The sequence below is a fragment of the Triplophysa dalaica genome, chromosome 23 (genome assembly GCF_015846415.1).
Source record: "Triplophysa dalaica isolate WHDGS20190420 chromosome 23, ASM1584641v1, whole genome shotgun sequence".
NCBI classification, from domain to species: Eukaryota; Metazoa; Chordata; class Actinopteri; order Cypriniformes; family Nemacheilidae; genus Triplophysa; species Triplophysa dalaica.
In genome coordinates, this window is record NC_079564.1 from 16,977,084 (window position 1) to 16,993,534 (window position 16,451).

Genomic DNA, 16,451 nt, shown 5'->3' on the forward strand with positions numbered 1-16,451 from the left:
ACACAAAATAAACCAATAATAACTTTGATAATTGTAGTAAAACCACAGTAAATCCAAAAACAACCATGGTCTTACTTGCATAGTGGTAATCCATATTATAAACTGTTCCCATGGTTTTCAAAAACTATAGGCTACCACACAAACCTTAGTTTGAAAAATGATGAAAAACATGATTTGATGGCAACATGACATGATGGTTTTACCACAGGAAATCCCAGGTTAACTATTTTAAAGGTGGAAAATGCATGTTTCAATGTTACAATCAATCAGAAGTTTATCAGCCAGAGGGGACTATGACACACTGAGAAACATGCGGCAACAAACAAAGTTCATATCGCAATAGCTCTAAGATAATACAAGTCATGTTCTATTAAAAAAAAAAAAAAAAAAGTTTAAAGATTGTCAACCCACTTTATACTGGTACAATATCTATAATATATGTAAATTAACAATATTTGAATGATGCAAAACATTATCTAGCAGAGTTCTGTGGACAAATAAATGGGAATATATCAATACGAGTAACTCTGAAAAGAGTAAACATTGTCTGTTCACATATATTGCCAATATTGTAACATTACAAAGTGGGTTGAAAAATCTGCAAATTTACGCAGTGAATACAATATATTAAATTTAGTAATTTTATATGTCCATCTATATTTGCCATCATCTGAAGTCGTCATGAGTGTTGGTGTCATCGGAAGTCTTCACAAGTAATCCTTGATCCAAACTGGAGCTACAAAAATCTCTAGTTACTTTAGGATGTGCATCCCTCGGAGGGAGAACTAGGAATGAGCATAACTGCTGTTTGTATTATTTCAAGCAAATGATGACCATGTGCATTTTTTTTTCATTACTGGAGAACAAGGTTACAAGATGTGTTATGTGAATGCCTTGACAAAAAATATGTGTTTTAATCTAGATTCAAACTGGGAGAGTCTAGGAGTGCTTTCAGTGTGATGGACTACCAATATTACAGAGTTTTGTGACCTTACTTAGCTTATTTATCATTCTAATACGCTGATTTGCTGCTCAAGAAAAATTCATGCTACACTGAATAATTGACTAATGATGCTGAACATTCAGCCTAACATCACAGAAATAAATAACACTTTGCTCTATATTCACATAAAATACATCTTATTTAAATAGTGATAATATTTAACAATATTTCAGTTTATACTGTATTTTTGTCCAACTAAACTAAACTAAAATCATAAAAACATTTAAACAGTAGTGTTTATGTTTGTGGTTTTACTGACTAGTCATATCGTTAACAGCACTTTAGAGATGTTTTCTGACAGGAGGTCTGCTCCACCTCTGCTGCTCGGCCATCAGCGAGGAAGAATCTACGACCATAACATCCAGTTTGTCACAGAGTAAAGAAAATGTAGTATGCAGTGCCAGATTCATTAAAACAAAACAAACAAGAGGAAAGGCAAAACGCTGAAATCAAAAAGTATAGTATTCAGAAAATATACAAAAATATATTTGCTAAAATAACAGAATTTTTGCTTTTTAGGTTTACTTATTCATTTAATATTGCGAATTCAATGCCACTCAAGTTTTATGTAAAACCCTTAAAATAACTATAAAAATAATAGAAAATGTGTGGTAAATAGATGTTGTAAAAAAAGTACATGAGGTGATGTTATGATTTTAGCTTTCTTAACTCACCTTAATTCTGCCTCTCTGTAACTCCTTGTAGAAATGTTGAAATCTCGATGTTCTTCTCAATGTGTTACTTTGTCAATCATGAATTCAGAGAACAACTTTTCGACCATATCTGTTAATGATAAAACATTAAAACACGCTTGAATTAGTTGCAGCACATTTCTGTGCTCCATGTAAGTTGCAGAAGGTAAAAAAAAGTAAATATTCAAAAGATACGTGTCAATTACAAGTAATAAAAGTGTCAACAATAATTTATTATTCTTTTAATTAATCGTTTATTAATCGTGTATTATTTACATTTACATTTAGCAGACGCTTTTATCCAAAGCGACTTACAAAGAGTTAGGGAGCAACAACCGACATGTCATACAGGAGCCATAATACATTTGGTGCCAATACAAAGTTACTGGTTTCAACAAAAGCTAGAGAGAAAGGGTTTTTTTTGTCTGTCAGGTATTCACAGAAGAGTTGGGTTTTAAGTAGTTTTTTTAATGTTGTGAGATATGTGGATGAGTGGTATTTGTGTGATTTGAGTGACTAAACTTACCTGAAAACACTGAAGAAAACCGCCAGAAACAAAGCTTGCTGCTTGTCTGTTCCTGGTGCCGCCCCATTTCCATGGCTCCCTCCGCTACAGTGTTTGAATGCCACACGAATGTCCAGCTGGCAGCACACCCATTAATCAAGCAGCATTTAGGCTACATACGGGATTAATATACTACATAAACTATTAAATTTCATTAAATTATCATTAATGTGCAAATTAATAGCCTTTTGATTTAACTGGAAAAAGTCTGCCACAGATGTCCAGCTTCGTCAAGCCGCTGGTGGCGTGCCACCCAAAAAAAGCTGGCAGACCGACAGCATTTTTGGAATGGTCGGCATGCCAATATTGTCCCGGTGGTGGTCCGTCTGTGTCAAGCCGCTCAATGCTGCCCAGTGTGCTGCCCAGTTTGCCACTGCTGAACCAACAGAGATCCAGCGGCGGCAAGCCGCTGGTGGGGTGCCACCCAAGAAAAGCTGGTTGTTTATTGTTTTATACTGTTATATGAGGTCTACTTATATCGTTCACGTAGTTTTTCCATCAAAACATCAAAATCAATAAGTAATAGGCTATTTTCTACCCAGGTTTTGAGACCAGCTCTGCAAACGCTCGGATTTAATGGGTGTGCCACATTGAAGACACTTGGAAGTAAACGCCCTGATTTGATTGGATAGCAGTTTGCTTAGTTGGAGGCTTCTGTTAATTTGGACGTTACTTTAGGTTACACATTAGCACCATTCACAGTTTTCGCAGTGCATATGTACTATCTGGAGACTTACTGTGATTTAGAAACGGCATCCCCACATCAGTATTTCATGTGACGCATTCGCACGGGATGATTTTACTCAGATTTACTGACTTATTTCCCGGATGTGATGGCAAAGCTTTGCGTATAGTTTGCAGTGCTGTTAGTACTCGAGTCCGGTCTCGAGGCGTTTTTTTTATGGTCTCTGACTTGTCTTGGACTCGTTGGTATTTGCACTCGGACTTGTCTCGGACTTGGTCATTGGTCTCGACAAATGTTCTACTCAGTCTCGTTCGAGTCCAGCAATATATGTTTTATTTTCTCCTTCAAAACAAAACATTGATATATCAATATTCTTGTGATCCGAAAACGACTTTCTCGACTGGTTCTGGTCTTGGACTTGTCTTGGACTCGACAACAGTGGACTTGACTAAAGCCCTAATAGTTTGTATAGCCTATAGTTGTATTGCGTTTAATGATATATGACCGTACCAGTCAGCATTTGAGACCGGTGACAAAAGATAACCATGATCGCGGGTCTCAAATGTTACGAAAGTTTCCATGATAAACAAACAAACGGGAGACTCCCGGTAACTTATGGATATCACCCACCAACCGAAATAACACCAAAACACTTCAAAGCAGCCTCCATTATTGGCAAACGGTGTATAAACCTTGGAAAATTATATATGAGCCCACCAAATCACAGAGATGGCGATTCGCACGGACTTAAGATCACAGACAACATCTGCAATTACTACAAATGACTAGAGGTCTGAATAGTGCTAAGGGCACATCAAGTGATCTCTAACAAAGCCTAGTGACGCATAGTACAGAAATGTTTTACTCACATAAGATTGCTGCGCCATTCCTATCGGATCCAATATTGAAGGCACAATACTGCTTTTTAATTTTAAACTCTCCACAAATTCAGTGTCGACCTGTGCCTTGTTCACGAAGGAATCCTCGGAGAAATGAAACGAGCAAACGCTCCTTGTTAAAAAAAAAATTTAACCCCACATTCCTAATATCGGAAAGATTTTGCAGCGACCGTAAATATAAACTTTAACCCCCACATTCCTAATATCGGAATGGTTTTGCAGCAACTGTATTCTTCCACAACCAGGGATGGCACAATATTTACCTATCTTTAACGGCATGTTTGTTTATTGCTTGCCACTGGTTCTTTAATGCGCGAACCAGTGGGCGGGGCTGGAGAAGTAGTCGTTGATATATTTTTTTATGGAGGCGGTATTCAGCCTATTTATGTCGTTAGACAAAAGATAAGTGCATTCCAGAACCTGGCGTTCGCTGGGGATGGTGTCAATAACAGATGTATTCTCAGTAATAAGGGCGTTTTCAATTCGTGTGAATACGATTCCCCCTTATATAACAAAAGCTTGGGTTAAAATTGTGATTTTTAATTAATCGCATCTTAAACTGTAGTTATTGAATAAGTTTTAGCAAATGCTGTTGTATACTTTAATATTTAAAGTGGTAAGGTTTAAAACAACTAGTGTATAGTAATTATAGCAACGTTTACTGTAGTAACAACAAAATATATTTTTTAATATTGGAATTAATTCAATCAATGTGCAACAAATTGCATTTAAAGCAATGCTTATAAAGAAAATTTTAAGGCTTACTTTGAATCTGACTTAAATGGCCATTTGGTGACGCCAATTATTTTGTGTCAGTGAATCATTCAAACAACTTGTTCAAAACTGTTGATTCATTCAAGAACGAAGCAAGTGTCTTGATGAATGAATCACTGAATCATTTTGCCATGCAAGACGCAGACTGACACCGGTCCGGTCCGACACGGAGGTTGTGAAACCTTGCAAAGGTGTTGGGCGCAGCCCAACCCGCAGCTCTGCAGATGTCTGCCAGAGAGGCGCCCTGTGCCAGTGCGAATCTGGGATTGGTCTACAATCCAGTGCATTGCTCCCCTCGTTTTGGAGACAGCCCTCCCCTTCTGGTGACCTCCAAAACAGACAAAGAGCTGATCAGAGCTCCTGAGGCTCTGCGTGTGGTTCAAGTAGAGGCGCAGTGCACGTACTGGACACAACACGGATGGGATTGGGTCTTCCTCCCCAGTGGGGAGCGCCTGTAAATTCACCACCTGGTCCCGACGGGAAGTGGTCGAATTTTGGGCTCGTAGCCAGGCCGGGATCTCAGGATCACGTGAGAGTCGCAGGACCCAATTTTAGGCAATCAGGGGACACGGAGAATGCTTGTAGGTCCCCTACCCTCTTGATGGAAGCGAGCGCTATCAGGAGAGCAGTCTTCATCGTTAACTGAGGAAGAGCTGCGTCTCTGAAGGGCTCGAAGGGGGGCCTCTTAAGGCCCGCCAGGACCACAAGAGGGTATGGAGCGCGGGTGAGGTGGATTCCGCCTCCTCGCGCCCCTTAGGAACCAGATGATCAGGTCGTGTTGTCCAGGAGACTTTCCAGGAACTGAGTCGTGATGAGCGGCAATCGCGGCTGCATACACTTTCAGAGTGGAAGTGGAGAGGTTAGTCGCGAGTCTCTCTTGGAGATGGACAATACGTTCCCGATCAAGCAACTCCGTGGGTCTTCTCTGCGTGAAGAGCACCAGGATGAGAAGAGGCGCCACTTATAGGCATATAGCCGCCTCGTGGCCGGGGCCCTAGCCTGAGTAATGGTCTCAACCATGGAGACAGAGAAGAGTTCCATACCGAGAAAGAGGATGCTTTGCACAGGGGAAAGTATGTTCTTTTTTCGGTTGACCTGTAGTCCCAATCGGCCTAGGTGCCGGAGCACCATGTCCCTGTGTGTACACAACAGATCTCAAGAGTGTGCCAAGATAAGCCAGTCTTCGAGATAGTTTAGTACTCGCACGCCTCTGTCCCTGAGGAGAGTGAGAGCGGCGTCCAAGATCTTCGTAAAGACTTCTGTGGACAGGGACAGACCGAAAGGGAGGACTCTGTACTGATATGCCTGACCCTCGAAACTGATATGCCTGACTAGACTAGAATCGAGACATGTCGATTGCCATGAACCAATCCTTACATCTGATAGACATCAGGATGAGCTTCTGGATGAGCATTCTGAAAGCCAGCTTGTGCAAGTGCCTGTTCAGCGTACACAGATCTAGGCGCAACCCCCCGCCTTATTATACCCCCGTGGTCGCGGGTTTGACATACCTTGCGTTCTAAAATGGCATGTCCGTTTATTCAGGAACCCGTATATGAGGAAGCTGCATTAATTCGCAGAGAGTTACATTTATGTCGATAGAGAATTGTGAGGCACGTTTTAAGAAGTATATTTAACATTTCCCAATCAGGCATCCTACTAGAAAGAGCATTTTATTTCTTTAAACTTTCCTGAATGAATGATGATATTGTATTTCATATTCAGCTGCTGCCAAGATCTTTTTATTGCAGAAGGATAGCACCTACATGAGAGCGAGAGAGTTAAATATAATTCCTATTTTCACAGTTTCCACAAAATAAATATAAAAGTGATTGACATATAAACTTGCGCATCAACACGCGAAGCAGTTCTCTCCCACGGCAACTCTCTTTCTTTTGCTGCTGCAGTTGTGTTGCTCTTTTTTCTAAATATGTGCTCATATTCACCGTACGCTTGTAACAGTACCTCCAATTCGATTGGCGAGAAATAAACAGAGCGCTTTATGTCACGTGCCGTTGCCATGGTGAATTGTGCTATCTTTACTCAATTGATGATGGCTTTTTATAGCCATGGAGCACGCGCGTAATCCAGGCTGAAGTTACTCAGAGTGGATTGAACTAACTCAAATCAGCTGGTCTGAAACGGAAACCTCAGAGTAGCGATTTTCTGAGTAAATCAACTCAGAGTTCAGATTTAAACTCGGTGTTGGTTGAACTTCCTTATTGAAACGGGCCCCAGCTATCACTTGATCTGCTTGGTCTGAAAGTAATATTTTGAAGTTATTAAAGTATGTCTGTCGGTAATGTATGGTTCTTGCTTCTGGTCTACTGTTACAGTATTTTTGGAAGTCTACCTACTTAAATTATTTGAAGAAATCTAAATAGTAAAATAGAAGACCTTTAAGAGTCAATAGCCCAACTCAAGGAAACACTGATCGGCATGCTGGTGACATCCAAATTAATTTCCATCCATCCATTTTCTACCGCTTATCCGGGTCCGGGTCGCGGGGGCAGGAGTCTAAGCAGGGATGCCCAGACTTCCCTCTCCCTAGACACTTCCTCCAGCTCTTCCGGGGGACACCGAGGCGTTCCCAGGCCAGCCGGGAGACATAGTCCCTCCAGCGTGTCCTAGGTCTTCCCCGAGTTTTCCTCCCGGTGGGACATGCCCGGAACACCTTCCCGGGAAAGCGTCCAGGGGGCATCCGGAAAAGATGCCCGAACCACCTCAGCTGGCCCCTCTCGATGTGGAGGAGCAGCGGATCTACTCTGAGCTCCTCCCGAGTGACCGAGCTTCTCACCCTATCTCTAAGGGATCGTCCAGCCACCCTGTGGAGAAAGATCATTTCGGCCGACTGTATCCGGGATCTTGTCCTTTCGGTCATGACCCACAGCTCATGAACATAGGTGAGAGTGGGAACGTAGATTGACCGGTAAATCGAGAGCTTCGCCTTGCGGCTCAGCTCCTTCTTCATCACGACAGACCGGTACAGCGACCGCATTACTGCAGAAGCTGCACCGATCCGTCTGTCAATCTCCCGTTCCATCCTTCCCTCACTCGTGAACAAGACCCCCAGATACTTGAACTCCTCCACTTGAGGCAGGAACTCTCCACCTACCTGAAGTGAGCAAGCCACCCTTTTCCGACTGAGAACCATCGCCTCAGATTTGGAGGTGCTGATTCTCATCACAGCCGCTTCGCACTCGGCTGCAAACCGTCCCAGGTAGGGTTAGGTTAACCCAAATTAATTTCAACAAACAAATATTGTTAACCTGCCCATGGGACTTTATTATCTTGGGAAAAGTGTGGAAGTGGTGAAAACATTCTATGCTGCTACTTTAGGTGAATACATCAAAACATGTAACTCACAACATGAAAAACATTGACCTGTAAGCATGGCTACAACTGTTATTGTTATTAACTGACTATTTAATTTTTTCAATACATTTTTATTTATATAGCGCTTTTTACAATGTGCTTTCTTTCAAAGCACCCTTACAGGAGAAAATAAGAAAAACCGAAAACACAGACAGGTAAAACACAGCACAGTGCATGGCGTTTATAGACCAAGCAAGATGATTCTAATAAATAATATCTAATAAATAAATGAATGAATATATGTAGTCTCCCGGTGCCAACACTGCCCTGCTGAGGTGAGGAACCCAAACTCCAATGATGAATAAATGGAGAAAAGAAAACCTTGGGAGAAACCAGGCTCAGCCGGGAGAGCCAGATCTCTCCTCTGATGTGTCATAGCTGCACTGAGTGACTCCGAGCAAAAGCCACAGAGCAAAGGTCCACGAAGAACAGCGAGATCCCACAAGCCGCGACCCAGGAATTCCCGCCTGCCGAAACCGTGCAGGTCCAACCAGGTCCCATTCCGCGATCGACACAAGACAACAGAGGAACAACCAGGGAAAAATAGTAATCGCATAATGTAACTTTATTCCTGTGTTGTCTTACATCGACCACAAAACAAGACAAACCAGACCCACACAGCACCAACAAATGAACCCCCCCAAACCACAACCAACAAAGTAACAAAGTAACAAGTAACAAAGTAATACTGGCCTTTAATCAGACTGCTCCTCATCATTCCTGCAAAAGCACAGGAATGTAATTAATCATTGCCATCTAATCTACATTACCTTGTTACGTGTCCAAAATGTGTTGACGATGTTGAAAAGACAGTGGATCCAAAAATGAAAGTTTTTATTATTTATTTTTATGATTAACTACTACAGTTGCTAATGTCACATATTTGGATTAAATAGTTTAAAGGGGGAGTGGTTGATTTCGAAAGGTGCTAACTTTAGCCTGCTAGCACGGAAACTTGAATCCCACCCTCTATGCGATTCGCTGTCCAAAGCCATGCCTCTTCCAAACACATGAATGTATTTCGTAAATCCACGTAACTAATTAAACTAAATCCATTAAATTCTTCTCAAAGCATATACATATCTATACAAAAGAAAGAGAACAACCATAGTACCATCTTTCAGACCATGTGTATGCCAGAGTTGTATCCATCGTGTAAAAGCTGAACTGTGTAAAAGTTTTTCATCTTTTATGATCCAGACGTTTTTTCATACCTGCCTTTTCAAAAACTGACTTTCGTTTTTTAGATTTACTTGTTGTCGGTTCCTCAGGAAAGTTTGATTGTTTCTGATGGTCCGCCATTCTCCCTACATTGACACAGCGGACATGAGCGCGCTGATGACGTATGATGTCTGCGTGAACAGGGTGCGCAGTGGTATCCAAATAATTTTGGCTGAAAATGTACACATGACCCTTCACAGCGTTCGACAAGAACGTTTTGATTGGGCGAATGTTTTTTGGTAATACTCCTTATACAGACAAACTTTAATTCTAAAAATATTATTTGACCATTATACTATTTGATTGCAATCAGGATGTGAATAGATTTCCAACCAACATGACAAAGAAATTCTGGACAAGATCACCCACCATGCCTTTAAAACATGAATGGGTACACACAAGCTAGCCACATTTATGCACCAAGTGGATTTTATAACATTAAATAAGGTAATAAAAGAGCTAAAGTATTTTGCTAATGATGTGTTGCTCTCCATAACGTTGAGTTATGCATTTAACTACTGTTCCCAAAAAGAGGGAAACGAGGTACAACACATTTCTATGGGATATCGCGCTCTTGCACTATCTCACTGAAGACTACTATATTCATGCCAGAAAAGGCAAAAGACGCACGATGACACAGAATATAAATGCAGGCGCATGTGTCATTTCCTTTGTTCAGTCCACCTCTTCGATGAACTGTCGACTGCGCAGGGCCAAGATGTGTATTACCTCGTTTCCCTCCTTCTGTGAACAGTAGTTACATGCATAACTCAACGTTCCCAATCAGTCAGTTCACTCGGCAGAACACATGACTACGGGACATGTTTTTCTCAAAGACATGCAACTTTCATAATGAGTTCAATTTGATCATTTTGATTGATAAACTGATATGTATAATATCTTATTGCAAATTTGTAGGCAGTTTGTATGAACACAATTCAGAAGACTTACCTTGTCCAGCATCATTCATTGATTATCTTCATCTGAAACACCACGATTCCGAAGGAAAGTCCAAAAATCTATTCTGACCTTATTAAGATGCTGACTGTCTGTGCTGATGTTGGCTACCGTACAGCGGGCCGTGGTTCACCAATGAGAACATTACATCTTACCTATGTCCATCTGTTGAGAGAACATGTCGCTTTCACGAAATAGGCTAATGTGTAATTATTATGACTCAACTTTATTTATTTATATAGCGCTTTTTACAATTTTCATTGTTAAACAAAAATCAACTGTTCAAGAGACATATTGACTACAAGTAAAACAACTGAAGTCATATACCTGTAAGAACAAGAAAAAGTTGAAAACACAAAAGACAGACATACAAATGCTCCACACATACAATATGCATACATACTTACACACATCGACATAGACACACACACGCAAACATACTTGCACACACGCACAGTGAAAGCACACGTTTAAGATAAAGGAATGAGAACCACAGGTCAAATAATAAACGGACTATAAATTCCTATATGCAATATTAATTATGTAAAACTTCTGAATTCTAAAGCAGCCCCCCCCCGGCTAGGCAAATAGTGCAAAACAGTATTAAAATGGTGGCCCAAAACTCCAATCGAGAAAAAAAAACTCAGAAGAACCCAGGAACAACCAGAGGATTCCAGTTCCCCTCTGGCAAAAGCTGCTGCCTCTGCACAAGCTCAACAGTGCTTGCACAACAAGGCTAAATAAAAATATAAAAAAAACTTACTCCATCCATCCATTTACCCAACATTGATTAAATGTATAATTTATTATTTACCTAAAATTGTTGTATAACCATTCTCTCTTTGGCTTGTTCTGCAGTGCTGTCTACAATAATTCTAGCGTTGCAAAAATACAAGATGCTACATACAAAGAAACTAGCTATGCAAGAGCTGGAGACAGAAGAGTCTTCGGAGAAAGTGATGAGTTTCGCCAGACCAGACACAGAGTCCTGCCAAAATGTTCCCTTGAGGCAAAATCAACGCCGTCGAGAGCACAGGCTCCACAGGGAGGATGTTGCAGCTAGCATCCGCATGTCTTTGCGCCACTCTCACCTGATCGGACCCGAGGATGAGGTCTTTCAACAGTTTATTCTCGACCGTCTGGCTGAGGCAGATGAAGATTCACATGTGCCACCTTTTGACACTCTGAAAACATATGCCTTTGAAGGGACGGGGTCTGTCATGGGTTCGCTGAGCTCACTGGAGTCGACCACATTTGACCCTTGTGTAAGTCGAGGTCATATCCTACGGCTGTCACCATGGCAGGGAGAACTGGAAGATGAGACCATGTTCTGAACCCAGAGTAACAACATCTGAAAATGAAGAGCTCTCTTCCAAAACTCTATAAATCCATTTTAATAGTTTTCATTTAAATGAATTTTTTTTTACGAAGACCCATACATTTTGTTAATATTCAATTTATCCTGTTAAAATGGTCTGTTGGCTCAGTCTGAACATGTTAAACAATGATTGTTAAATGAAACAACAATATTGTCGATTATAAATTTAAATCTTATCAAAGATTTTATTTGAATTTTTTTTAATTGTTGGTTTATTTCTTTTTAAAAACAAACAAACCAGAGAACATGCAACATATGACATCAGGGACTCATACTATAAATTAATATAAATCAAATAAATGCAAATGCATGAAATAAATAACAGCCAAATAAAATAAATAGTAACAAACTAAATAGTAAAATAAAATAAATATTTAAAATTTCATGTTTCAATATTTTCCACCACAAACAACAAATTTAAAAATAACATGCATACAAATACCACTTACGAGCAAATTCTGATTGGTCAAGAGGACATATTGCAACTAGGCTAAAAAGTTTAGGTTCGGCACTTATAGCGTTTTGGAAAGAAACTGCATCTTGCAGAACATTGCAGAACATTTTAGGAAATATAGTGATTTGGCATGAAACATTGATGGATCAGTGAATAGGTTTAGTATACAGCAAAATGGCATGACAAACCATTTATGCAATTCCTACCCTAATCAATCATAGATCGAGGCAACATAAAAATTATCCGCAATTAACGCCTTATATAAGCGAATCGACCGATCTGTGCAATAAACTGAATGTTACTAACAACATATATATAGTTTGCGAAATTGCTTCACACGCGTTCCAATTGCATTCATGTTTCCTACCCAGCAGACATTGGTTTGATGGCAAGGTCTTGTCCCTGGCCAAAATAGTCGAGGTAGGACAGCGTAAATCGGTAAAAATATGTGATAAAGAACATTTCCTAAAAATGCATTCAGATACATGTGTACATACCAACAGTTCTCTGGTATTGAATGTATAAATGTTACTTTGACATTTAGCTATGTATTTCTATAAATACCAGCGTTGTAATGTTACTTGAGAAACATGCTCCTGTTAAAACTAGTCTGGTTCCATCTGCACATGTTTCATCCTGGTTTACTACGGAACTCTAACCAATGAAAGCTATAGGACGTTGCTTGGAAAGACTGTACAGGAAATCTGGACTCACTGTGCACTCCTTGGCTTTGAAAGAACATTTGCTCCACTACCGTACAGCCCTCAATGCTCACTCAACAAACTCTCTCTCTGCTTTGACTCTAACTACTTCTGCTGCCATAATTGACCTAATTGTGAAGTCTAATTCAACATCCTGCCAGCTTGATCCTACACCGACTGTTTTGCTTAAGATGTGTATTCCTGAGGTTGAACCTTTCATAACACTTATGATAAACTGTAGTTCAGCATCTGCCATTGTTCCAGCAGAATTATAAATGGCTTCAGTGACCATCTAAATATGAACAATTACAGGCCAATCTCAAATTTACCATTCTTAAGAAAAATTCTTGAAAAAGTTGTGGCTTGACAATTGAAATCTTACCTAAATGCTAATGGCCTTTTTGAACCTTTTCACTCAGGATTATTCTCACCACATAGCACTGAAACTGCCCTTCTTCGTGTGGTTAATGACATTCTTCTGTCCATGGATTCTGGGTTAATTAACATCCTGATTTTTTTCGATATAAATTCTACATTTGACACAGTCTGCCATGAAATTCTCATATCGGTATCACTGGTTCAGCTCTTTCCTGGCTCATTTCCTACATCAGCGAAAGAAAATATTATATCACCATACAAGGGTATAAATCTGCCACTGCTCCAGTCTCAAAAGGGTGTTCCTCAAGGTTCAGTTCTTGGTCCACTTCTGATAATCATCGATATTTCTCCACTGGGTGACATCAAACGCATGCATGGGCTTCAATTTCATTGCTTTGCTGATAGGATATCCCTGCCTGACTTACTTATTGCATGCATCAGGGATATCAATCACTGGATGTCCTTGAATTTTCCTAAACTAAATAAAAACAAATCCAAAATATTGATGGATTGAGCTCTATCTTTTGCCTCTCATATTTCTTCTGTCGTTAAAAACTCTTTTTCCATCTACGCAATATTGCACATCTTCTATCTTCTCTCACTCTAGATGATACTGAAATCTTAATTCATGCATTAATCACATCACGTCTGGATTATTGCAATACTCTATTTCTTGGTCTCCCTAAAAAACTCATAGCAAGGTAACAGTATGTTCAAAACTCAGCAGGTAGAGTTCTCACCTACACCAGGCGTTCTGCTCACATTACTCCTCTACTGCATGATCTTCACTGGCTACCTGTGGAATCACGCATTCACTTTAAGATAACTTCTAACATTTCAGGCATTAAATGGTCTTGCGCCTCCATATCTGTCTGCACTGTATGAAGCGACCTTGAGCTATGGAAAGGCGCTATTTAAATTAAACTTCTTATTCTTCTAATTTATAAAAATATATACTTAAGTATATTTTTGGAGATGGCGCTTATCCAATCATTTGTTAAATCTTAATGCGCAAGTGCAGTCAGGCACACTCGAATCTCAACACAAGCACGGACATGTCAGTTTAACAGCAATACAATTATGTTGTTGCTGAAAAACGAATAAATCATATTTATCAGAAATTCTTCTCCCATCCGCCATGTTTAAAGTTTGGGAGAATTGTTATGTAAGCTGAATTTTTGGTCTTCCTCTTTAAAAAAGTAGTTTTTGCCAAGATATTTGTACTTTTGCTCATGTATGATGTACTTTATACATCATTGATAAATACCCTTTTGTTAATCGGTTGTGGGAAGACGTCCTATACACATTAACTTTTAGTCCATCATGACCCTCTGTAAAATTCTTATGAAATATGCAAAAGCAATTCTACTTAAACCTTGAATTGTACTGGAATGATTTATTTGAGTGCCCCTATTAGTTTTAAAAATGCTGTGAATAGACAAAAGCAGGAAATCTTTTTTAAAATACACAATAATTTGAATTCATCTAGTTTAATGACAAATTATATTTCCAAAGTGCCCTGTGTGGTCAAGTGATTACCCAGCAAACACAGTTCATTCTGCCGCCGCCGCCAGTTCGTCTTCATTTGGTCACTGTGACATTATTTTGTGACCACATTTTGAGGATGCCTTGGCAATGTTCCATTTTTTTTGAAACGTTTCTGCTAACGTTCCAGAAACGTCCTAGCCACGTCCTCAAATAATGTTGTGAATTAATCCCATGGAGAATGTTGTAGAGACATGATGAGGTCTTTAGATATGTTATTAAATAGAAAATTTATGAAAATGCTACATTAAAAGACAACTGCTGTAAAAACGACTTCTGACAGCTATTAAACAGGAGTTTCATTCAATACCACAATTAAATTTGCAATTCTAATCATTTATTGCGTGTGTCTGATATGTGCATGCGTGTCTCCAGCACCTGCCTTCTCTGTTTTTCAAAGAGCTGCTCGCTAGCATAATTAAAAATTAACGGTCATTTATTTTTACCTCACTGTATGATATATTACTTTAACAATATTCTTTATTTACTTTATAACCTTACATATGTAAGAGTAAACACACATTTTTGTGATTTTCGTTCAATTTGGCGCGTTTAAATAAACAGACAATGATGTTTGTGAATGTGACTAAAGAAGCTTTTGATTGCTGTTTCTAAAACGGACAACCTGCTAATCTTATGTGGCAAGACAAGAATATAATGTTAAGCTTAAAGATAATGTTTATTCATCTCAATCAATAAAAATCTGCTTTAAATCCTTTGTAATGTGTTTAAGTCTGAATATTTATGTCATGTACTACAGTATAAATAAAATATCTGATGTCATGTATAGTGCTGTCTTGAGTTTTCTTTAAATTTTACTTTTACATTAGTTTCATTTAGTCATTTAGCAGACGCTTTTATCCAATGCGACTTTCAGAGAGTTCAGGGAGCAATAAGCGATATGTCATACTGGAGCAGTAATACAAAAGGCGCTAATACAAAGTTACTAGTTTCAACAAAAGCCAGACCAATGCCTGTTGAGAGAAAGAGAGAGGTTTTTTTCTCATTTGTCCATCAAGCACTCACTGAAGAGATGGGTTTTTTAATTTTTTGAATGTTATGAGAGATGTGGTTGACAGGACTGAGTTAGGAAGACTTGTCCACCAGGAAGGAGTTGTGAAGGAGAAAGTGCGGGAAAGCAATTTACTGCCCTTTTGAGAAGGCAATACAAGATGCCGCTCATTTGCTGAACGCAGGGTTCTTGATGAGGTGTAGGAGTGTGTGAAAGTCTGCCGATGCAGATCCAGTGCTGGTCCTGTAAGCAAGCATTAGTGACTTGAATCTGATACAGGTTTCAACTGGTAGCCAGTGATGAGAGATAAGAAGGGGTGTGACATGAGCCCTTTTGGGCTGTTGGAAGACGTGGCGTCCTGGTCTATTCTGAAGCAGCTGGATTGGTTAGATAGCCTTTGTAGGATGACCAGCAAGTAGAGCATTGCAGTAGTCCTTTAGACCTTGACCTTGAGATTGAATACAACGAAGTCCTCCAAAGTCAAAGATGAAGTAGTGGGGGCGGAGGGGAAAAAGAAGAGAAGAGGGTGCCAAGAGGGTGCATATTTATTTTTAAAGTGAGCCACGCGAAGATATCAAGAGGGCACAGAAAATAGCAAATTGATCTCTATGTGTAAGCACAAGCTGGGCTTCTAGCATCGGGGTATACTGATGGTCTGTAGTATCCTCGGCTCTAGAAGCCCAGCTGAAGATAAAAAAGCCAAATAGCTGAATACACCTTTGTTTGAATTGTATTTAGTACTATATTTGTTGAATATTACATACCTTTAAAAGTTTGTTATAAAAAGAAAAGTAACCAATTAAAATAAATAA

General features: G+C 39.5%; 1 protein-coding gene across 3 annotated transcripts in view; it reads left to right on the forward strand.

The window, feature by feature from the left end:
* cdh19 (cadherin 19, type 2) overlaps positions 1-15,251 on the forward strand; it is a 179,394-nt gene extending 164,143 nt beyond the window's left edge. For 2 of the 3 annotated variants that reach the window (XM_056738237.1, XM_056738238.1), the window contains exon 12: positions 11,030-15,251. In XM_056738237.1, the coding sequence (XP_056594215.1) occupies positions 11,030-11,505 (476 nt within the window). In that variant the 3' untranslated portion in view covers positions 11,506-15,251. The remainder of the gene's footprint in view (positions 1-11,029) is intronic. The other variant, XM_056738239.1, reaches the window with a different exon arrangement.
* Positions 15,252-16,451: the final 1,200 nt, after the last annotated feature.